Source organism: Nothoprocta perdicaria, unplaced genomic scaffold (assembly GCF_003342845.1).
Source record: "Nothoprocta perdicaria isolate Ctin4 unplaced genomic scaffold, notPer1 scaffold_263, whole genome shotgun sequence".
Classification (NCBI taxonomy): Eukaryota; Metazoa; Chordata; class Aves; order Tinamiformes; family Tinamidae; genus Nothoprocta; species Nothoprocta perdicaria.
Genome location: NW_020455492.1, coordinates 234,532 through 257,963, shown reverse-complemented (window position 1 = coordinate 257,963; position 23,432 = coordinate 234,532). Strand labels below are relative to the sequence as shown.

General features: G+C 44.9%; 1 protein-coding gene across 1 annotated transcript in view; it reads left to right on the top strand.

Annotated features, from left to right (window-relative positions):
* SAMD12 (sterile alpha motif domain containing 12) overlaps positions 1-18,340 on the top strand; it is a 165,351-nt gene extending 147,011 nt beyond the window's left edge. The window contains exon 6 of the mRNA XM_026040732.1: positions 10,519-18,340. Within this exon, the coding sequence (XP_025896517.1) occupies positions 10,519-10,541 (23 nt within the window). The 3' untranslated portion in view covers positions 10,542-18,340. The remainder of the gene's footprint in view (positions 1-10,518) is intronic.
* Positions 18,341-23,432: the final 5,092 nt, after the last annotated feature.

Here is a 23,432-nt window from a genome sequence, read left to right as displayed (position 1 = left end):
TATCTAGTTCAACCCCCCTGCACACTCAGGGTCACCTAGAGCACGTGGCACAGGGCTGCATCCAAGCGGGTCTGGAAAATCTCCRAAGAAGGAGACTCCACAACTTCTCTGGGCAGCCTGTTCCAGGGCTCTGTCACACTCACCATGAARAAATTTTTCCTTAAGTTCCTGTGGAACTTCTGGTGCTTCAGTTTGTAGCCATTTCCTCTAGTTYTATCAGTGGCCACCACTGAAAAGAGGCCAGTCCCATCCTCCTCACYTGAGGTATTTATACCCYTTGAGATATTTATACACGMTGATCAGGTCCCCCCTCAGCCTTCTCTTCTCCAGGCTGAACAGGCCCAGCTCTCTCAGCCTTTGCTCATAAGGCAGATGTTCCAGGCCCCTGCTCATCCTCGTAGCTCTGTGCTGGACTCTCTCCAGCACATCCCTCTTGTACTGGGGAGCCCAGAACTGGACACAGGACTCCAGATGTGGCCTCACCAGAGCTGAGTAGAGGAGGACGATCACCTCCCTCGACMTGCTGGACATGTTCTTCTTAATGCACCCCAGGGTCCCATTGGCTTTCTTGACCATGAGGGCACTGCTGCCTCATGGTCAACTTGTCCACCATGACGCTAAGGTCCCTCTTGACAGAGCTGCTCTTCAGAATGTCAGTCCCCAGCCTGTACTGGTGTCCGGGGTTAGAATTAATTTATAGGCTGGACTATCAGCCAAGAGGTCAAAGACAAACGTTCTTGTTGGAGAGCTGCACTCCAGCCGGAGAAATTAACCAGCATGTCCTGTTAGGCCCTGGGTACGGTAATCGCAAGGGAGCTTCTCAGCCAAGAAAGCTGGGAAAAACTGAGAGGGCTGAGCTGTAGCAGCATGTTGTAGTTACTGCCTAATGAGGTGAGATCATTTTCCTTTGTAATCTCAGAAATAAAATTAGAAGCTGAATGGGAGTGTCACAAGGAAGTTGATATTTAGCAAATTTTAGCTCTTTGGAAATCTCCAGTCCTCACACCCTTTGGGACTCAACTCCAGAATCCTGAATTCTGGGGCTCACAGAAGCCCCTTTGCATGAGGGGATGAGCAAAGTCACAGTTCCTTGAAGTCTCACTATAATGAAACACTGTTTTACTGATGAGATTGCAGTTTAGTTTTGCAGCCTCTGCAATATCACTTCTTTTTTTTCCTTCCATTTAAGCATTTTATCAGCAAAACGTTTAAATGCTCTCAGGGAACATCGGTTTATCATGCTAAAATATCAAGTTCACTAGCTAGATGGTGTCCAACACGGTGCTGAGCCTAAGCAGGGATGAACACTGAATGCAAAATCCTTCAAGTGTGGATTGGAGGTGCCAGGGAACTGGCTAAAAATGCTAAATACTGAATGACCCTGTTTATTCTGGGGCAGTCTGTGCTAGTGGCTGGGCTCGAAGAACCAATCTGAAGATCTGGCTTCCTGACCAAGTTACTGGGAGGTAATTTGAAGCATGAACCTGGATGCTGAATGTGTGCTGCGTGCTTGCACTCCGTGGCAGCGAGCTCAGCTGCCCTGCATTTACACAGGGGAAGGGCACGCACATGGGCAGCACGGCAGAGCATCTGTTCTGCTGTAAATCCAAACACTGGTTACCTTGCAGTAATGTGTTCGTGGAGGCATACCCTTCATTATCATAGATAGGCAAATGCATGATGCAAACTGAAGATTTCAGACATATGGACATGCCAGAAGTTTCGCATCTCTTGTGGGCGAGGCTTTAGAAATGTCTCGAGGGGTTACCAGAACTTGTTGCAGCCCTGCATCTGCTTTTGAATGATATGTCAGCACTTGTTTGGGATAAATATTAAAAGACTCGTAGGAATCATCAGAGAAAATTTTCACAARTAACTTAGAAATCAAAGTCTTGTTGATTTTTAATGAGACTTTGGTGTGCAAATCACTTGGGTTTCTTTTCTGTTAAAAAAAAAAAAAAAAAATCTCGTCCATCTTCTTTCTAGCCAAAATCTGTTTCATGCTTCAGTGGCAGAATCCACTTTCCTTCCTTCCTTCCTTCCTTCCTTCCTTGAAGCAAAAATTTAATTGGGATTTGTATTTTTCTGGCACTGGAAGAAAAATACCACATCCCATTAGATACTTTTCCCTGATTTTTTTGAAGCAACTGAAGTTTGTATGTTCATGAATTGCGATGAACTATTTGGCCTGAGATAAAATGGTAAAATTTCTCCTACAGTTGTGTATTCCTACCAACCTAATTGTCTACCATAGGTAAAATATGAAAAGTGTTTAACAATAAACAAAGCATTATTTTTGCTTACACTTAATTTACTTGCCTAGGGGAATTCCTTGACTATGATGTTGATTTTTTCATATATTGCAAATAGAAATAAAAAGTTGATCGGTGGCGAATTGAAACAAATCCAGGGGTGCCTCTTCTTATCCTGCTCGTGTGATATACATTAAGCCTGTATTGCAGTTTGCAGTTACATGTAGAAATGTCCAGGCAGCTTGAAACTGGCTACACCAATTTAATTGAATCATCTCAGAAATCCATGYAGGTTTATTTTCTTGCATTTCTAACCTTAAAGACAAGCTCCCAGGTGGGAAGGAGATAGGGCCTGAGTACCTCCTACTCATGCTGTTCCACTTTGGGAAGAACACTGGTCTATTTACTTAGCTAGACAACAAAGGGCAGTCTGGTGGTCCCCGGTACGCCAAATAAGGCTTTCACCTTCAACACTGAGTTTTAGTCCCTACTTTGCTGCATATTTCACTGTCTTGCATCCCTCAGCCCATATGGTGCTTTCTGCAGGTGAAAAATCTAGATGATGAATGAAAATCCGTTTCCTGAAATGAGATTTAGCCAAAAAAAAAAAAAAAACCCAAAACTCTGTTTGAGGTGTGGAGATGCCCTTCTGGATTTTAAAGCTTTTTTTCTGCACAGTTTTGACTATTTTATGCCATTAGGGCATTGGTCTGCATGCGCTTCCCTTGGGAGGAGAGTTTGCTTTGCAGGGAGCCTCGTGTCGCTGAGGGAGACATGGTGGGAACTCCCTAGCAGGACCCGCAGACTGCCCCACTCCTTCCAGACAGGGCTTATAACGCTAGTTTTTGAGGAGAGGGACATGAAACAAATCTGCTTGCCTCATTGCCAGCAGCCAGGTTAGCAATCATCTCTTCAGAATATGGTACAGACGTTGTGGCCTGAAACCATTTTAGTGTTTCTGTGTCCTCGTGTTTTCAGGAATTTACCTCCRTTATGTGTGGTACACATGCCACAGACACAGCAATATGCAAGTGCTTTGGGGAGCCTCCAAACTCAAATAATGGGAAAAGGGCAGTGCAGTGTAAACCAGAATTTGCAACTGATCCGAGGGTTCCTGTGCTGAACTGAGTATTAYCCCCGAAAAGCCTGAGCAACTGAGCATCTCTTGCCTCCTGGACACAGGCTTTTTTTTTCGCACCTGGCTCGTTATCATGAACAGCTTCTGTACTTGGCTCTGTGGCAAATACCACCACAGGTTTTCAGGCCTTCAGCTTCACACCTGGCTTAGGGGCTTTGACACGCGCAGCCCATCCGTCCTTACCGAGGCCTTCAGCCCAAGTCGTGTTACTGGTGTCTGGTTTATTGAGGAACAGTTGTGAGGGGTCCTACTACTGTGTGGGGATCATTCTGGCAAACAGAATGGCAGTAAATRGTTGTTTTTCAGGAGGAGGAGAGGCAGCCAAGGAAGGTAATGGTGGCCTTTTGGAGACCTGTCAACACTAGTGCCTCAAGAGCCAGGGCTGAATGTGGTGGCGACTTGCACATAATGCACCAAATCTTGCCAAGTACTCTGAAAACGTCAGATCTGAAAAAAAAATCCCTGTTCAGGTATTTTTTTCTAAATCTCTTCTTGCCTTATTGTGGACTCTAAAATAAGGTGAGATTTTTGTCACTGAGGGATTTTGAAACTGAGGCATTTTGTTGGTGAGGTGCTTGGACAGTGTCACCCCTGAAGCGCCTGTGGGGACAGCGGTAATTCCTTCACCAGAGAGAGTGTTGAACATTATCTTGGAAAAGCAGTGGGACGTGCTGAGCCACAAGGCTAAAGCAAACTACTGAATGGCTGCTCTTCTTCTGGGTCTGGCCTGTTTGGTGCTCTGAGCCATGAAAAAGTCCTGGGGAAAACATAGGATCTGATAATACAAGTAAAGGGTGTGCTGTAAATCATTCCTCTGAAGGGCTAAAGTTGTTTTTTCAGCTAACTTGGGAAGGGGAGGGCTGATTTTATAGGCTTCATCATCCATGTTGTCTCATCTGAAATGTGTATATTTATGTGCATATGAGCGGTCTTGTAAGTACATAGTTTTAGCAGGTATAATTTTTCTTTTTGCTTGGATAATCACTTCACAGCATGGACTTAGTTAAAACCTAGATTTCAGGAATCTCAGAATGAATATCTGCCTGAAGGTGGTTAGTTTGTTCCGCCTGCTCTTTCTGCAGTGAGGGAACTGCAGCTGCTGAGAGTTTCCGAAGCCTTTTGCTGTAATACTCTGATTTCCTAATGAAATCTCTGATGGTGCTGCTGAACATAATGCCTATTTACTGCAGATTCCTAAGTGAGTAATCCAGTGATGTGCTGGCCATATCTGGCCATACCGGCCACATTTGGCCAAGTGCTGGGTAGTGGGGCCAGCAAAGAAGGCGACGCACAGACACGGAACCACTGTTGCCCCCAGGACTGTGTGCCTGAGCACCTTATTTGCATGCTGAACATGCAATAACTTATTACTATATTGCTTAATAGCTATTTTATTTTATTTTATTTTATTTTATTTTATTTTATTTTATTTTATTTTATTTTATTTTATTTTATTTTTTACATTTTCTCATTTTGTTCCTAGTGCTTTATATTTAAACCCAGTTACTCAACACTGAAATAATAGATCTCAAGACTGAAATAATAGATAGCTCAAGGTGTTGCGCTCTAATGGCTATTTAGAGCCCCAGAGTGTGGAAGACTGTTCRTCTGTGGCAAACTTTTCACTTCCTGCAGAGCACCCCACAAGGACTTGTGAGATCAAGAACTGATTACAGGTAGGCAGTGAGAGATTGGACCTGATAAGGAATGAAGTCAGCGGGCGCACACACATTTTCAGTGTCAGACAGCACCAGCTGAGGCTTTCAGGCTTTTTAGCATCCATTCTTTAAATCTTTCTGCTTTCTATAATCTGAAGAAGAGCCCGTGTTTACAGCCAACTCATTTTTGATACTGATGAAGTTTGCAGTATATCAGAATTCTTTGAAAGGAACTCGAAACACTAAGGAAGTGGTTGCATGCAGTTTCAAAATATTTTAACTGCTTGTAAGTTCAAGGAAATCATCCGTGTGTTCTTGTGTTCTGCTGAACACAAATGTGCATTTCGTTTTTTTTTTTTTTTTTTTTTGTATGTTTGCAGCAGCAGGTAGGTGGTGGGACACATGCAGCATCTTGAGAAAGAACAAATGAGCCACTTTGAAAGACAAAAGAGCCTCCCTGACTTTGCCCAGTTTTGGAAACAAAATTTTAAACGCAGGGAATTTTCATGTTTTGGTTGGGCTCAAGAAGGAAAAGACCGTAAATTTATTGGGACAGATTTTTTTTTTTTTTTTTTTTTTGAGGTTTCCAGATTAACACTGCAAAATCAAGCTCTCAATCTTCTAATAGGCAGAAATTTTTAGGGTGATTATCAGAGCAGGGATGGAGTGTAAGCACAAGCCCTTTAGAGCCCTGTCCATCATGAAATCTGATTTTTGAGGGAAGAGACAAGGAAGCAAAATTACTGCATAAATCATTAGTACAAAGAATCAATATGTGTCCTCATTTGCTTTAACCTAGTAAAGCTGCTGAGAGATTTGCTTTAGGAGGGAAGCTGGAATTGTGTGTGTCTCATGAAGAGACTCTTGGCTATTCTGACTATTGGAGGACATTGAATAGCTCGGTGAAACACATTTTGGACAACTACATTTTCAACCCATTCTCCGTGAACCAACTGTGTTGCACAGAGCAGCTGTGATAACCTCTGACTAATTGGCTTTTCAGAAGGTTACCTGCTGAGAGCATCTGCCATGACATCCATTCTCCCAGAAATGCTTCATCTCAAAATTGCCTGATGCAGGCGGCAAAGCCCAGCATCACTAGCAAGAAGTGAGTTTGCACTTGAGCCAGATATAGAGGGGATAAGGTTTGCACGACCTTGCTGGATGTTCATCACCTGTCTTGAACCCCGGCTGTGATTTTCAAGCCAGGGTGTCTCCAGCTGAGCTCTAGGTCTGTCACTAGGGTCTAATAGAAAATAAGCTATAGGAAGGAAAAAATTGTTGGCATGGAGTGATAGCAGGTATGTCAGAACCATCTTTCGAAGGCCCCCGCGAGGCGAGCCTTGCTGTTCAACCAGGCAGCGAGTGTGTAAGTGAGCCAGGATCCCGCGTACTCGAGCCCTCGCAGTGGCCTCCCGTGTTTTCCGAGGGCGCGAGGCCGCGTCACGCACGGCGCAGCTGCCGCCTCCTGGCCCTCCTGTGCACCTGGGGCCCTCCGGACCGGCACATTAATAAACAACACCGAGAAGCTCATGGTGTGCTCAGTCATTTTCTTGCAACATACACAGGAATATTTATTCACTGGTATATTTATGATGAGGGTATCAACTGTTATTAAAACTGTATCCAGGTGGATTAAGGGTACTCGCTTATGGGAGCAAACGATCCCAAAAAAAAGCATTTTAGAGAAGTAACCCTGAGCTGGCATTTATCAAAATAACAGCTCACGTGTCAGGTGCTGTTTGTTTTAAAGACTCTGCTCCTGGAGTCCTGTGATAATACTGCACTGATCATTGAAGAAGAAAAACCTCCGTGTTTCATGGTTGGGAGTGAAAAAGAAAAATTTGTCCTAACTGTCCTAACTTTCCCTAATTGAGGTGAAGGGAAAGCAACATTTATTTTTAATTATGTGATTTTTAATTATGTGATATATATTTTAATTATGTGATTTTTCAGCCACCATAGTTATTTTACAGGGCTCTCATTAGTGAATACTGATCACTTGGGATGAGGATTGCTGTGCCTGAAGCTCTGGGTGTGGTGTTGGTAGATCCACCTTTATCGCCAGCCTGGTCCAAAGCCGAGATCTTGGCTTCCTGCTCAGCAAGCAGATTCAAAAATCAGAAGCAAGCAGAGACTTCCTTCCTTTTCCCCCCCTCCATGTTTTTCTACAGTATTGGTGTCACATTTGACATCCACCACTAAATAACCTTCAAGAATGTGTCAGCTACCAGGGCTTAGTAATGAGGGGAAAAGCAGGCAGGCCAGGCCAAGACGCGACCGCTTTGGCATTGAAACCGAATTGCCCRTCTTATCAGAAACCCCCCGTGTCTGTTTGCTCTCCCGGCTGCGCGGTGCGTTGGGGCCGTTGATTGATGTGTCACCGCGTGACGTGGCCTTCATAGAGGCCGCGGGGACGGGATGGAYGCACGGGGCCGGGATGGACACACGGGGCCAGGACGGACGCGCGGGGCCGGGGATGGGGCCTGCGCGCGGCTGCAACCAGGGTGCGTGAGGGCCCTGCTCGTGGGCCGCAGCTCCCACAACAACTGGGCAAACATTCGCAGGCAGCCTGGGATCTCTGCCGTGTTGACCCTGCTTATCAGAGGCCCCGCAGGACGTGTGCCAGTAGCTGCATGTCCCCACGGGAGAGGAGATGCACAGAGTCCTGCCATGGCACCCACAGCAAGCACAAGGCCGTGGGGATTTCATGATGGGGAGCAGCATGCGGAGACACRGCAGGGTAAATCATCACAGCGGGGAGCTGGGGACACCCTCTTTCCTCCTTTGGTCACCACCAGGGCGGCCCAGAACAGAAATTTTGTTTTTAAATTCACCTCCATGGTGCCTCACAGAGGTACACCGTCTCACACCACAGGGATTGCAACTCAGCAGGCAATAGGCAAGAGGGTGGATCTAATGCTCTCCAGTGATGCTTTGGTGGTGGTACGAAATCCTTTGGAGCTAGCAATATGCCTCCTTAGCCAGCAGCAAGATGCAGCAGGTCGGGGAAGCTGCAGAATATTGTAATGTCTCAGGTGCTGTGAGAGGCAGAGAGGGAGACATCTGAGGTCTTGATATCACAGGAAAAATGCTTGTAAACAGAGCTGAATACAGGTTTTCTGCAAACTCAGTGGAGTGGTGGTTCTAACAAAGGTAAGAAAACCATGCATTTTTTTTTAAAATCAGGAACCCTGATAAAATACAACAAATAGATAATATAGCTCAGCTGAGCTGAGTTAGCAGGTATTTCAGGTGAATGAAATCTATATCCCTTTCTCGTTTAGAAAAAAATAATCAATTGATACCTGTGCTCAAAACCAGAATATGTCTTTGGCTTTGAAATGAGGTGTCTTGTTGCAGCAGTGCCTGGAAATGTCAGGTRAGATTAGATCTGTGTGCGGGGTGTTGGTGAGCAGACATCCCCCTGCAAAGGGAGTCCTCCTTCCAGAGAGCTTGCAGGCTAAGGCAGCGTGTTCAAAGGCACCTGCTCATTTGTGATACTTTTGAAAAAGGGTGCATTTTCAGAGAAAGATAATTTTGAGAAGAATTTTGAGAAGGTTTAGAGGGGATCTGACTAATACGTATAAATAGCTGAAGGGGAATGTAGGGACGAAGGGGCCAAACTCTTCTCAGTGGTGGCCAGTGACAGGACAAAGGGCAATGGCCTGGTGCCCAAACGTCCTGTCAATTCTGTCAAGAAATCAAATCTTTCCCAGGTCCCAAATGTGCCTGTTTCTCAGAGCACTAGTGACACRGGTGAATTGTGCAGCAGGCAGCTGCAGGTGGCAATAAGATCATCATGCTAGTGACCTTCCAAGTGGAAGCAATGCACATGTAAGACCAAAAGGCTGCACACTGAGCAGCTGCACGTGTCCACTCAGCAATGGAAAGAGCATGGGATACATTTGCAGTTTCGTGGGTTTCACGGGCCGTATTTAGACTGAGAGTGAAGTGCTCAAGGCAATGTGGTGTTTTTCCCTTTGTAAATCTCATCCCACTCAGCATTTTTCCAGAATWTAAAGCCGCTGCTTTAGCCTCCCATCATCTCCCCATCTGGCTAGACGTTTGCTGTGGTAGCTGCACGCGGCTGGGACGGGATGAGGTGAATATGGGCAGGACACCAGGCTGATGGTGCCGCTCTTGAGAAGAGGCCACGAGGCTTGGTTGTCAGAGGGGAGAGGGTGCAAAGCACAAACCCAGAGATCTCTGCCCTGGCTCTGCCCATCAGGGACCGGGTCCCTCACTTTTCCTGGTGTGGCAACGCTTCAGTAAAACTGGTGGTGATGAGGGCACTGTGAGAAAAGAAACCCATGTCCAAATACAGCCTTATGAAATTGCATGGTGAACTTATCTCTGCATGGCTCCCTGTCTCTGGGTTCCAGTGCAAGCCAGGGAAGAGTGGTTTGTATGCATTTTAGTAAATACTGAGTAAACAATTGGGTACATTGCCATRTGAGTATTCCTGCACAGCAACTCATCAATTGTTCAAAAAGGCAGAACGAATTCCCATCAGAAATCACAAAATCACAAGTCAGTTGAGGTGGGGAGGACCCTCTGCAGAGCACTCAGCTCAACCCTGCTCTAAGCAGGGCCAAAGCAGGTTGCTCGGGGCCTTGCCTGGTGATGCTGTGAGTATCTCCATAATGCAGAGTGAGCCACCTCTACAGCTAACTTGTTTCAACAACACCATTTGACCACCCTCCCTAGGATGATTTTTTTCCTTGTATCTAACTGGAATATCCCATATTGCAATTTGGTCTGATACCTCTCATCCTTAAATTGTGCACCTTCTCTGATGGAGGAGAAGGATAACTACTTGAAACCTCCAGATTTTCCTTCTTCACATTGTGAGCACCTTACAGCTATGTGAGACCATCAGTGCCACAAAAAAAAAAAAAAAAAAGAGGGGACTTTGCTGCTTTTGACAGGGAAAAAGAAACCCCTTAGGTGTGTTATGGAGTCTAAAGCAGGGAAGGAAATGGATGAGCTGTTCTCATATCTCCTGTTCTGAGGTCAGCTCATACTGCCTTGGCCAGCAGAGATGATATCAATCCCTGCTTGGAGATTTGAACAAGTATTTGGCTTGTTTGGCTACAAGACCTTCAGCAGCACATGCAAGCCCAAGCAAAGAGAAGAGCCTGCTTTCTGGGACTCAGGCTAGAGGACGAGTAAACACAGCTTTGAGGACAGGCAATAAGTTCAAGTAGGATTCATTAAATTATACAAATCATTGCCGATCTGCACTTTATATTTATCTAAGGAATTGATTAAGTGCTGAGTTTTTGGTTGATGACTAAAGCTGATTAAAGTACCTAACTCGAAAGGTGTATTTCAAGGAGTAGTTTGTCCTTATAGTAGAAGTACTTTTATCTAGCACAAACCTGAGTTTTCTTTTTGTTTTAATTAAAATTGTTGCTCTATTTTATGTTTACTGTATGGTTTTGGTTTTGTGTTTTGTCTCTTACAGCTCCAGCAGAGAGCTCCCCATAAGCATTTCCAGCCTCTAAAGCTGCTGTCCTGCCACTTGATATGAAAGTGAACTTTTCTTCCTGAAAAAAAAACATAATAAATGGCACTGCCAGAAGGTGACCATGGAGGACTGAAGACAATCTTGAAGGAAAGTCCTGCTCAAGATGATGCATCCTGGGAAGACCTGGTTTGCAGTAGATTAAAAATGTGATGCATTATCTCCAGTGCTAGTCTGTTTGATATGGTCATTGATAGACCTTTAGCTGGAAAGATTCTTCCAGTTTTCATCACTGTGCATAACTTTGAGTTCCCTTTAGGGGACAGTCTGTGCCCTTCACTAGAGGTCCTGTTTTAGCATGGCAACTACTGGATTCTTTTGTTTTGTATGCAGATGGCATGATGTTTTAGGAAAAACTTGCAGCAATTCTCYGATCTCAGTGAATATTCACAATATTACACCCCTGATAGGAATGTAAACGTCTTGTATGTGTTCATTTTGCAGTCTAATGGTATTCTGTTGAACAATATCAGCACTTCATAGTGCTTTCTGCACAAAAAGACTAGCACAGTCATATATATATAAATGTCTTTTTTTATTTAATACAGATGATATGTTTCATATCAGTATTTTTGCTGAGACTGCATCCAAACTGAAGTCCACTACTTGCATACCTTCACTAATTCACAGTAGATTGTATAGATAGATTTGCACGTGACAAATGTGTGACTTACTTTATTGAGACTTGCAGAACAGCTGTCAAAGAGGTAGTCAAGAACAGGGTAAGTTGAATGAGCTGTAGGAAACTGTCTGTTCACCCTCTAATCCGCCAAAAATCAAAGGTTCTCGTTTCCAGGATGCCAAATGCAATTTTCTTACTCAGTGAGGGAGAAGAAAGGGAGAGAGCCTTTCTCAGAGAAGTGCTTAACCTTGGGTTTGGTCTATAATAAAAACAGAGTAAACTGGAAGAATTCCTTTTTTTTTTTTTTATGCTGATTACCATTTATGTTTTGGGCAAGATTGGGGAATCGCAGTCCAAACCAGAACTCTGTGGAAGGGGTAAGGTTTAAGACTGTATACTTCTGGGGAGCAAGACTCTCTCTCTCTAGAGAGGGCAGACTTCATTAACCTTTTTCCACTTTCTACCCAACAGTATTTTGGTAGGAACCTGGAATAAGCAAATGGTTTTAATAAGCCTTTCAATACACTGTAGCAGGCTCAAGACTGTTGCATTCAACCTGACCGTTGTTTTTTGTTCGGTCTCTGGCTGGCCTCATCCCTGGCTGTATCACAGCTGGCTGTGGTACCGTTTTCTCCATGGGGAGTTAGTGGATTTTGTGTCCGTCCCTCACATCAGGACCTACTTGACACGCTCTTTCTAATGAACTGATGTCATCAGCATGCTGAGGGGACGTCACTGTTTCTTCTTGTTGTCTTTAAAATCAAAGGTAGCTTTGGGGGTGTTTAAATGCCATCATTCTCTCCAACAAAACGAATAGGTGCTATAGAGCTGCTGTTAGTATAACTGTTGGTGAGACCCYGTGCTGGTGTGAAGATGCAGTGATGGAGAGAAGGTGCAAGTATGTCAAGTCAAAGGAATATCTTAGAGCAGGTTCCTGCTTAAAAACTAGTGTGCAATTCTTTGCTAGGGAATGCAAGGTCAGCCAATGAGGATCCCTGTACGTTCAACATACATATCTATATGTTGAGGGACTACCTTTTTCAGATGGGTCTGGGCTTACATTACAGCTCTTCATCCATCTCAGATTCAGCATGTTGGATATTTCTTTGCTATTCCATCCAGAAGCAAATTATTTTTATTGACGGCCAAGATTTTCAGAAGTGGCCAATGAGTTCTGATGGTTCGAGTTTTCAAATGGAGTGCCACAACATTTTGAGGCAATATGCATGTGTATTGTCTTTCTGAAAATCCTGGTCCCTGATTTAAATCAACTGGTGTAAAAAATCTCCTTAACACAAGAATCTTTGCCAGCTGCAACATACACATTTTTAGAGCTTTTGTTAGCATTGCAAGTTCAAATCTGATACTTATTAAATGAACTGACCATGAGCATTGCCAAATTCCATTCTAAGCTTCAGCAAATTTTGCAGCTCTTTCTGTTGCAGATTTTAGCAATGTATTCTGGCAACTGACATCAATTTCATATTGGTGGAATGATTTACAGCAAGTTTGCTATCAGTTATTTTAGAAAGGAGGAGAATGCTACACTTCTGCACGAGGAATTCTCTTATTTTACCAGCCAATTAAAATTTCTGGAAAAGAAATGGAATTATGAAAGAAGAATGTCGTTCTGAATGGGTATGAGAGAAACTGCTGGTTAGGGGAAGAGCCACTAGAAGCATTTTGTGTGTCAATGTTAGTCTTGAACATCTTCCAGTCTATGGGCATGAATATAGATGTGTGAACTTCTCCTGTTACAGTTTGTTTTAAAAGCTTCCCAGGATTTTAGATATGGTAACGTAGAAGCAGTGTTATAGGCCCTGAGAAATGTGAAAATAAAGCCCGGATCCTTGTTTAGCCAAACACGGTGAGAAATCTGCTGTAGGTTCCTATCAGACCGAGCTTGTTGGAAGCTGCTGCCGGTCCCAGGCACCGGGCAGCCCCYGCGTGTGAGTAAGTTAACACGTAAGTGGGACTCGCTCCACGGAGCCCAGTGCCATTACCCACATGAGCGCCCGTCTGCAGGAGCCATAACGAACTAAAACTGTCCTTTYGGCTTGTATTTATTCATCGTGTTGGGATTTTTGTAATCACTGTAATGCTCCCAAAGTAGGCCATGCTTCCTCAGGGATATTTATGGAATTGTTCTACATCTATCGAACAGCTATCTGGATCCCAGCATATTCTTCTGAAAACTTTGTAATATAAATAAGCATGTGGGAGAGATTTTTGTTATTATGAACGGGGGCAGGTACTGTGTTCTCGGAAAGGCCATTGAGTGCAGACAATCAGGTCTACTGCATTTTTTATGCTCAACACCTTATTAATAGCAGACACATCCGCTTTTGCCTGGGTCGCAAGCACAGTCCTATGGAAAGAACGCTTTATCTCTGGTCAATAAATCATTTATGTCGAGAGTGCCAAAGACCAAGTCAACATGAAAGGGAACGAGTAAGTTATTCCGGCAAAGGAAGTGAATTTAAATATGCTCAGAGCCATTAGTTCTGTGCGAAAGAGGAGGCTAATGCTGTTTTAATAAAACAGCAATTACCAGCCCTGCGGAGGGAGATGCGCTCGCACAGGCTGGCACATTGATCACTAGTTGTCATCTCTGAAACGCAGGTGGAGGGAAAGAGCCTTCGTCCCGGGAGTGGCCCTTCCTCCCGGGATCTCTGTATGGAGAACAGCGGCGCTGGCAACCATGGATAGACACAACTGTGGTGAGCRCTCCGAGTGCGCCGAGTCTGGCACCAGGGAGAGAAAGGGATTGCTGGCCCTGGAAAATACACTGCAGCTGAGAACATCTTTGCACTGTTTTATTCCTCTGTTTTTTGCCAATCTGTGGGTGTTTCTTTGCCTGAAGGCCCCTGGTTTTCTCAGCTGGAGACGCCAAGGGCTTCCCGGCGGGCGTTTTGCGGATGCGCCGGCGCGTCGCTCCCGCCGCCTGTCTGCAGCCCCGGCCTCCCGCCCGGCTCTGCCAGCAAAGGCTCTTGCTTGACAGCGAGACTGAGAGCAGCTGYGGAGCCGCTAAGGAAATCCAAACCATTAAAAATGGCAAGATTCGGGTTTGTTTAGTTGGTAATTTTTGGAAGCCTCCAGGGCCGACCCCCAGCAGATGTGAATTAGCACCAATCCATCAAAGTCCCTGGAGGGCTGGGGATTGATGCCAGCCACGGAGCCCGTCCTGGGGTGATTTTTTTGTTATAACTTCRGCTAACCTCCTCAGCCCCACACAAAGCCACAGGACCTCAATTACTCAGAACTGTCTTGGGCAAGCCAAGCAAAATCCTGCATTTTTCACCCCAGTCCTCTCTTAACAAGTAACATCTTTGCAGGCAGATTTCTCCGTGAAAGCCCCTGCTACGAGACTGTGCTATAATTGACCCTAGTATATATAGGCTGTGGTCAATAAGATTTTAATTTAAAAAGAAGAGGAACTCTGGTATAATTAAAATTAATGGGGGGAAAGTACTACCAGCATTACCTGCAACTTCAGGAAAGATAGCTGGAGTGCAAAAAGCCTTCCACTAACATAATGTTTAGGTGATTAGGCAGCAATTAAAGAAAATAAACATTTGATGAAAAAAGCCAAATAAATGTGTGGAAATTCAGTGGCCAGTAGGTTATGGTTAATAGTTTTTTAATATACCCTAATAAATACAGTCATAGCAGAGCTAAGTGTGGTGTTAGACAGGCTCAGCACAGTCATTACTCATAGTGCATGAAAAAGAGGAGTAATCACCAAATATTCTTGTTTTGTTTTTGAAAGCGGTAGCATGAGGGAGTCAGATTGCACATAAAATGTAATTCCTCCTACTGCATCAGTAATTGTGGGTAATATGAAACAGCAACTACCCAAATATATATTTTTTTAATTTGCAAAGSCAGATAACTGAGTCCTGGAGTGTAGGAAAGCTTGCCAAGGATTGCTCAGAACTGAGAGACATGAAAAAAGCTTCAAATGACAAAAAAAAAAAAAAAAAATGCCAATAACTAAAATGAATGAGTGACCTGACCCAGAAAACTATGGACTTATTAGTTTCCTATCAGTCATAGGCAAAATCATGGGAAGGTTGATATGACACAGTCATTAAAGCAATTAAAAATTGATAGGACCCTCCAAATGATTTTTATAGAGATGTGTCAAAAGACTTGCTATCATTTTGGGGGGATATCAAAGGCTTGTTGATAAAAGGAACTCTGGTAACATCCTATACTCAGTCTTCTGTTGATCATTTGATCCTGATAAAGCAGAAAATAGCGCTATGCAAAATCAATAGAGCCCATACTAAGTAGCTTAAAGCTGATTACATGAGATATCACAAAAAAGAAGCAGTAATTACAAAATTGCCATCAATGAGGATATTTCTAATGAGCTCCTCACAAGGTATGCTCTATTTTCAATATTCCTCCCAGGTAAATACAAACTGATTGTTGGCAACATCCATAGATGCCAAAAATCAGTGCTTGGTAAATAATGTCATGGAGCAGGTCAGTAGTGCAGGATAAGCTGGAGTTTTCCAAACTCCAAAATCCAAGGAAGACGAGTGCAAGTCCCCCTTGGAAGACCGGGGAGAATGTCTAGCATGTGGTGACTGCAAAGATCTGCTGTTCTCATAAATAATCCCTGCGTCATCAGCCCTGCTGATGCCCTTGCCAGCAGGGAAAGTGGGATCTTCAGGGCAGCCTTTGGGAAGATCCCGAGTGGGCAGCAGAGGTGACGCTGTGTGCAGGACAGTGGGTTCCCCTGTTGCAAAGGGATCCTCTGGAACTGGGGAGACCATTGCTTGAAGGGCAGGAAAAGAGCTAATATTGCAATGAAGCCCAGACTAATGAAGCTCAAGCTGCTAATTAAGAGAGGATTTGAAGAGGTGACTTGTGCAGCGCCCGGCCTCGCAATCCTCTACCTGCATGGGGAAGAGGTGTCTGCAGGGAGGTCGCTCTTTTGTTTGGAGGAAAAGGGAATGATGAGCTGCACTGGTTGGCAACTGATTTCAGGCTGGAAATTAAGTGCAATTAAGTTCAACAGAAGGGATGATTACCCCTGGAGACAGCTTAGTTGCCTCGCCTGTGCTCCATCACGTAAAGTTGTAAGATGTAGGCAGAATATTTTTCTAAGTCGATAACCTCTACCTCAAGCAGAAGTTTGGGCTTGTTGCAGAATGACTGAGAGAGGTTCTTAGGTGTCTGTTTGTGCAAGAGGTCAGACGGGATGATCAGAAGTTCTGGRATTAAAAATCTCTTACAGTTTCCAATATGACAGAAAGGAAGGGCAACCTAGATCCATTTTTTTTCACACAAGTCACCTTAATTCAAATGGAGAGCTTATATTAACAGAACTGCACCTGCGAGCCTCTGATACGAACATGGGCAGGTCTGCTCACAGTTGCAAGGTTTTCRTGCATGTGCTTGAAGGGAGCAGAATTGGACAAGGAAGGATGAGAAAACTCCTCTGACACAGAGTAAGACTATAGTCTTCCATAACAGCCTGGGACCAAGTCTTGCACTCAAATGATTAGGTCAAGCGAGAGTGGAGGCTGAGCAAACAGCAAGAGTGGCTTGCCTCTTAATTAAGGAGGAAGCATTTTGCAGGCAAGAAGTGGGTTTTCCTTGTCATCAGCTGAGAGCAAAACTGCGGTGCTGCCTGAGAACTGAATTCTCTGGCTTTGCTGCTGAGCAGGACCCACGAACTCCTTGTCTCCAAGGCAGACACAGCCTGGACACTGCCCTGAGCAATACACGCTCCTCCCCAGCCTGAGCTTTTGCCCAACTGGGCCCATTTTGACTGACACTTTTTGGAAATAAGCATTCCCAAGGCTGCAGCTGGGAGGTGCCAGGCAAGCGCRAGCCGCCTTGTGCGGCTCATAGCTCTGCTGGCTGCTGAGAAGCAGAACACAAAAGAGSATGTTGGGTTTAAGGAGTAAACAGGGCACTCAGACGAGAGAAACYACCGAAGCAAAACTCACCGCAAATTGGTTTTGAATCAGTACCCAAAAAGCTGAAACAAGAAGGAGTTAGCTACAAATATAACTAAAAAGATAAAGATTTTCTTGGATTCCTGCTCTAATTTAGTGTGAAATCCCGAGAAAAAGAGTCTATCTGCGAATAAGTGTTTAAAGAACATGGGCACATAGGAGATGCCTGTCACATAAAGTGTAGGTCGACGCCAGCATGTGTTCATGGTCGCTTACAGGTGGCCTCCCTCTTCCGAAGTCACCGCGTGGCCAGAGGAGGCAGCTGATCCTGCAGCTGACAGTGTCACGTCTGGTTCTTCCACGGAAGCAGGATTGCAGGCATTATTGTAACACAGCGAGGCTTAGGCTGAGAATGAGATGAAAAGCTCCTTTCTGATTTAATTCCAAGTATATCTAAATACTTCTTTTTTTCAGAAGAAAAAATATCCTCTGTAGCTATTGTTACATCTCTAATCATGTTACTTGTATTAAGCACTTGCTTTGAATTCATCTATTTATTATCATAAGTGACCAAATTAAATACTGATGCACAGTTTGGGCTTTTTTTAAATAGGGAGATCAATATTGCTGCAACGCTGCATGCAAGCAATAAAAAGATGTGCAGAGGAAAAATCAATCTGCCCCATCAGCTGCTATGGGTTTTATCTGTTTTGGTTTTGGTGAGCCTGGTTTTACATCCAGACAGATGTTCTCCCTACTGAACCAGGCCCTGGTCTCAAGACTAGCCCAAATGGAGAAACGTTTGGAGTCCTCTTTCTGTCTCATACTCATTTCTCGTATGCAAGGGRCCTTTCTCTGTTCTTCTCCTGAGAAAGGTAGAGGAGAGATTACGCAGTTTCCAGTGCACAAGGGAAACCMCAGAAATGCTTTATCTTCCAGATGAAGCATGAGACTCGTGTCTCGTCCTTTTCCCAGTAAGCTCAACTCCACGGACCAAGATAAACCAGAGCCCGGGACCGTGCTGAGCTGCGATGCGAGCTCAGCCTTAGGCCCTGCACCACACAGTGCTGCTGTCTGACTGTAGGATCAGCCTTAAGCCAGCGAAGGGCCTCCAGACAAGGTGTTTYTCCCACCTTGGGAGCCGAATCCAAGCTTGATTGAACCCAGCCTTGAGAAGAACAGCTAAGTTATGGCTGGAATTGAAGCCACATCCGAGTGCTCTCCATAGGTTGCCCCATGTGCAGTGTTAGGCTATGGGCTGCAGTTGCTCATGTACCCAAGTAGCAGGAACAGAAGGGTAGACAGGAGTAAGTTCCTAGGAAAATTTCCTTGCCTGATTCAAGAAAACCACGGCAGGGATAAGGGAGAGCAATTCCCTGGCCTGCAGCCTGCGGAAGGCCACGCTTCATGATCGGAAGGGCCTCCTCTGTGTCYAGAGACAGGCACCAGCATTGCTTCCTTTGGGTCGGGTCTTGTTTGTGTTCACCAGGGCAATCATCCAAGTCTCTGTTCTCCTTTTAATGTTCACTTGGTTGAAAACAAGGGAAAATGCCAGCACTCCAGTTGTTAAAAAGTGACTCACAGTTGTTCCCAGTGTGTCTGTGACGGAACTTTCTCAGCACAGAGCCAAATGAGGTGGCATAACAAAACCGTGTGCCTTTTGGGTTGATGTGCACTGTATTTCCCCAGGCAAGCAAGGTGTTCATCTGCACAGCAGTTCTTCTTTTCCCAAAACACAGAAATTATCATGCAATCTAACTTTCTGTGTACTAAGTGGCCATCACTGTTAATTCCACCCTACAGTTTTTATAGTTACTCTTAAATTCCTTCTGTTTTCAAAAATAAACAAAGAAAAAAATAAAACCAGGGTGGGAGGGAGGAATTCTTTTAAACAATGAAATAAAAATCAATATCAAGTTTTTGGTATCTTYGGGCATGATCTCTGGAAGCTTTGGATATCTGCTTTATCATTTTGTATATTTGACAATTTTGTACTCTGCATTGTTTGACCTCATTTGTGCATGGCGACGTATTAAAACATGGAATTTTTATGATACAGGAAAAAAAAAGAGTGTTTTTTTTGATGCCAGGAAGGTCCCCATGCTGCCTGTAYGGGTACGTGGGACCTGCTATGGGCATCGCACGTCGCTGGGGCCTGTGCGCCCCATCCCRAACTGCTCTGAGCAAGAGGAAACCTGGGGGCACATCAGCACCAGACGTGTCCCTCGTGCTCTGCCTTGGGCTCATCCGGAATGTTTGTTCCTATCCTTTCCGCGGGATGCCGGAGGGTTTGTTCCCATCCTTTCTGCGGGATGCGGGAGGGTTTGTTCCCATCCTTTCCGCGGGATGCGGGAGGGTTTGATCCCATCCTTTCCGCAGGCTGCCCTTTCCCTCCCTGGCTGCGGGTCTTTGGGTCGGCTAGTTCGCCCTGCGTCGCTTCACGTATCTCCAGGTGCATCCGGTGGCGCCAGGGCCCTGCTCTGCTCTGGTGTCRAAGGGTTTGCGGTTGGACGGATGATCTTGAAGGTCTTCCCCAACTGCAATGATTCCAGGATTCTCTGCAATGTTTGGGTGTAAATCCACAGCRGTGCCACTGACTTTGCTGGAATTACTCAGGGATTAGCAGAGTGCRACTGCAAGCGGACTCAGCAAAATGCCATGAAATATTCTTTTTTTTCCCCCTTGCCTTTATTTCACAAGAGCTGAAGGATTGCCCTTGTGGGCATCCAAGCGTCTTCTAAGGGGACCAAACCACAAACCCAGCAGGTGCTGTTTATGGTGCATGTCATTTCAACCCCGTTTCCCCCGGCTCAGCACTTACGCCTTGAGAGTAATTTAGAAGTCAGTGGATAAGGTAGTTTTCAGAAACACTAATGCTGAAATTCCAGCCTTCTCCTGTTTATATAGTCTTTATATTATTTTCAGCCATAATTTTGAATGTTCTTGCATTTATAAGGTGGCAATTGTTGACATGTTTTGGTCAAACACAAAATATGAGGCTTAAAACAAAATAATAGAAGGAAATTATATAGTGTGCAGTATAACTGACAGAAAGCCAAAGTAAATTGTCACCTAAAAATCATAAATCGTGTTTTTTTTATTGTAACATTTCCTGATTGGACTGCAATTTGCTAAATTCTGCTTACACCTTCAAAAAAGCTTTCTACTCCATAAACTTTGTTAGTGGGAAGAAAATGTTTGCAGGAAAAGGTCTGTTGTGGCTTGAATCTGTGCATGTTTACATCTCAGGCCAATGGAAATTGCGGCCATAAAAGTAAAGATAGCAGTTTCCGTGTCATTTGTTCTTTTCACCATAGCGACAGAACACTGTATTATTAGTGCTATGRATGACGTGTACTTAGATTATTTCCATTATAAATATGTCACCTAAATCAGATCTGCTTTATAATGAAACAGCAGCTACAATGRTAATGAAATACTCCTCCCTGGAGACATAGAAAGTAGCCACTAATGCTTTGGAACAAGGAATTTCCATGTCAGCTCGTACAGGATTTGGGTTATAAATCTCACCAAAGGCACTGCAGCTTCTTAGCTGGGAGTTTATCATTCATTAGCGGCCATTCAGTTTRGTTAGTTGCTTGTTTTTCTTTCAGTGGCCAATTGGTCCTTGATGCAACTCACACGATCTTATATCGCAGCCCATGCTCGTTGCCCCTGCGCGTTGGTTCTTGCCTTACCCCTTGCAGCTGTTGCATGGTCCAGGCCAGGGTCATGCAGCTCGATGGTCAGCTCCATGTCCTGACCTGAGACCTTCTCAGCTGGACACAGCTGTGCTAAAGGCGAGTCCTTTTTCCATGAATAAGGTACAAAGCTGGAATACGTAAGTGATACTCTCAACTCCACCATCGATAGACTCTGCATCAGATGAGTTCCTGCCCTTCATCTCTTCATGTCCTACCTCTTTATCTGTAAATTGGRAACTGTATTTACCTGTCAAGGTTAAACCTTGAAGCTGAATGGAGAAATGGTAGGTCTTCCAAGAAGCTGCTACTGCCAAGACTCTGTTGCAGATGGGATTAATCTGAGCACACCAGGTGCCTTAGTACAGAAGAAATACACTTGATCTGGCAAACAAGGAGTTACCATCCACATCTCATACTTATCTGACTTTYGGTCTCGTGCTCATCTCTCAGAGTCTGAGTACAAGTCATGACATTCCAGAGCTGTGGTATGGGTGAGGTTTTGTATAGTCTAGACACAGTTAGTCTGAGGTTTGTACCTTTATACACCCCCTTGTCACCAGAAATCACGCAGGGGCAGCTGCTCCGGGGTTAGGGCAGGAGGATGGACTGAAATCTCTTCCAGGCTAATTTTTCTGCAGGTGAGAAAGGAAAGCAAAGACCTTGCTTTGTTAATTATCATTACTTCACATTCCAAATGGAACTGATTCAGCTCTTCTTTTTTTACTTCTTAGAGGTAAAACCTACCACTATGTAGCTGTGAGTAATTCCAGACATGCTCTGGCGCATTTGAGTCAATACATCAGGCTGTCAGCAGAGAAACTGGGACACAGCCACTGCTGCTGGTGGGTCCAGGCAGAGCCYGGCTGGCAGCTGGGAACGGTCCCAGCAGGAACAGGCAGGCTGCTTCCCGTGGGACGCTGCAGACTCTCCCCACGTGCACCATGGATGTCTCACCCCAGATTACCCCAGTGTGAGACCTAGCAGGAGTCCAGTTCCTGCATTATGAGCCCAAACCCGCACAACCAGGAAGAGCACAGAGGGTCTGTGGAGTTGGAGCTAACGCACATGGGGAGGGTCGTGCTTCAGAGCACCGCCGTCTCCAGCTGCTCTTTCCTGGACCTGGGGGATTAGAGGAGGTAGGAATGCTTACAGGGGGTGAAAAAGAGAATAAAACAAACCTCTTTTGAGTTCATATACTGCAAAGAACCAATTTTTTATAGCCAGTTGGACAAAGCCTTGAAAGCTTTAGGCATCTTTTGCAGAGGGCAGGTTTAGTGGGGAGCACGGTCACCCTCAGCCTCCACAGCCTCCACAGAGAGCTGTAGCCTGGCTAGAAAAAAATGCTCTTCCCTTACTCGGGAATTTTACTGCAGAGAAAAGAAACACTCGAGGGCACGTAATGGGTCCTGGCTTGAGCGCTCTGCTCTGGCACTTGCAGCGAGCGGCCGCGCGGAGCCCAAGGGGCAGCGCGGCGCCCCGGGCTGCGCAATGGGAAGGAGGCGCCGGCTGCGTGGGAGGCGAAYGGCTTTATGGAAAATAGTGGGAACCATTGTACTAAGCCTGTTAGCTCATTTTAACAGCTTTATTTAACTGCAAAATTTGTCCCGTATGGAAAGCGCAGCTGTAAGTGCTCGYACAATGGAGATACTGCCATACACAGGAAGGCCACACGAGCCCCTGCCGGTCGCTGTTGTAGCTGGGCATGGTGGCACTTCGGGGGAAAACAGGGCTATTTCTGCCTCTGGTTACGACTGAACTCAGAGCGTGAAGGTTATTCTAAGTGTTTTTGTACATGCCCTTCAGGATTTGGCATCTCTTGGGAAGAAAAATTTTGTCAGAAACTTCAGCAATTGGGGAATCTTAGGGACTCCAAGTGCCTAATCCCACCTGGTGACAGCAACCACTCAGTTTTATCTCATGAAGGTAACTTCTCTCCTCCCTCCCCTTCCCTGCACTGCACAGTGATGTGTAGGGGAAATTGGGTTTCCCTCATGCTTCCTCTCCTTCTTTACATGATTAGTTCTGCAAATGGTTGCATCTTGATTTCAAAATACAGACTCCATTGACAATATCCTACTAATCCCATGAGGATCAATGGAACAAATAATAGGAAAAATGAGAGTGTCTGGAATGCTAGCCAAAGACTTTGAACCAAAGACCATCCCTTGCCTTCAGCCTCTTTCTTGGGTCACCCACTGCTTCCTATTCAACTTGAATTAAAGCTCCTATAAAAACAACATGGTGTCAAGCACTATCAGCAGGACATTTATATTTGGCTTGCAAACTGACACGGTTCCACAGGTCTCTCTTTTGAACTGCCCTAGGTAGAAGATATAGTCTCCATATTCTCTAAATGCCATCAGGAGACACTGGTGTCCAACTACAAACATAATTGCTCTATCACCTCTGAAAAATGCAACCTTTAAGCCAGTTTTAACCTACTCTTTTTGCTTTAGAGCCCATGCCCAGCATTCTGGCTCTGCTTTTTCATTTTGTTTTGTTTTCCTGTCATAGATGTAAGGAAGCAGCCCACCATAAACAGAAGCCGAGGTGCCTGTTTTGCTCCCTTGCTCACTGCCAAGGGTAGAGCTGCCTGAGATCTACCTGTCACTC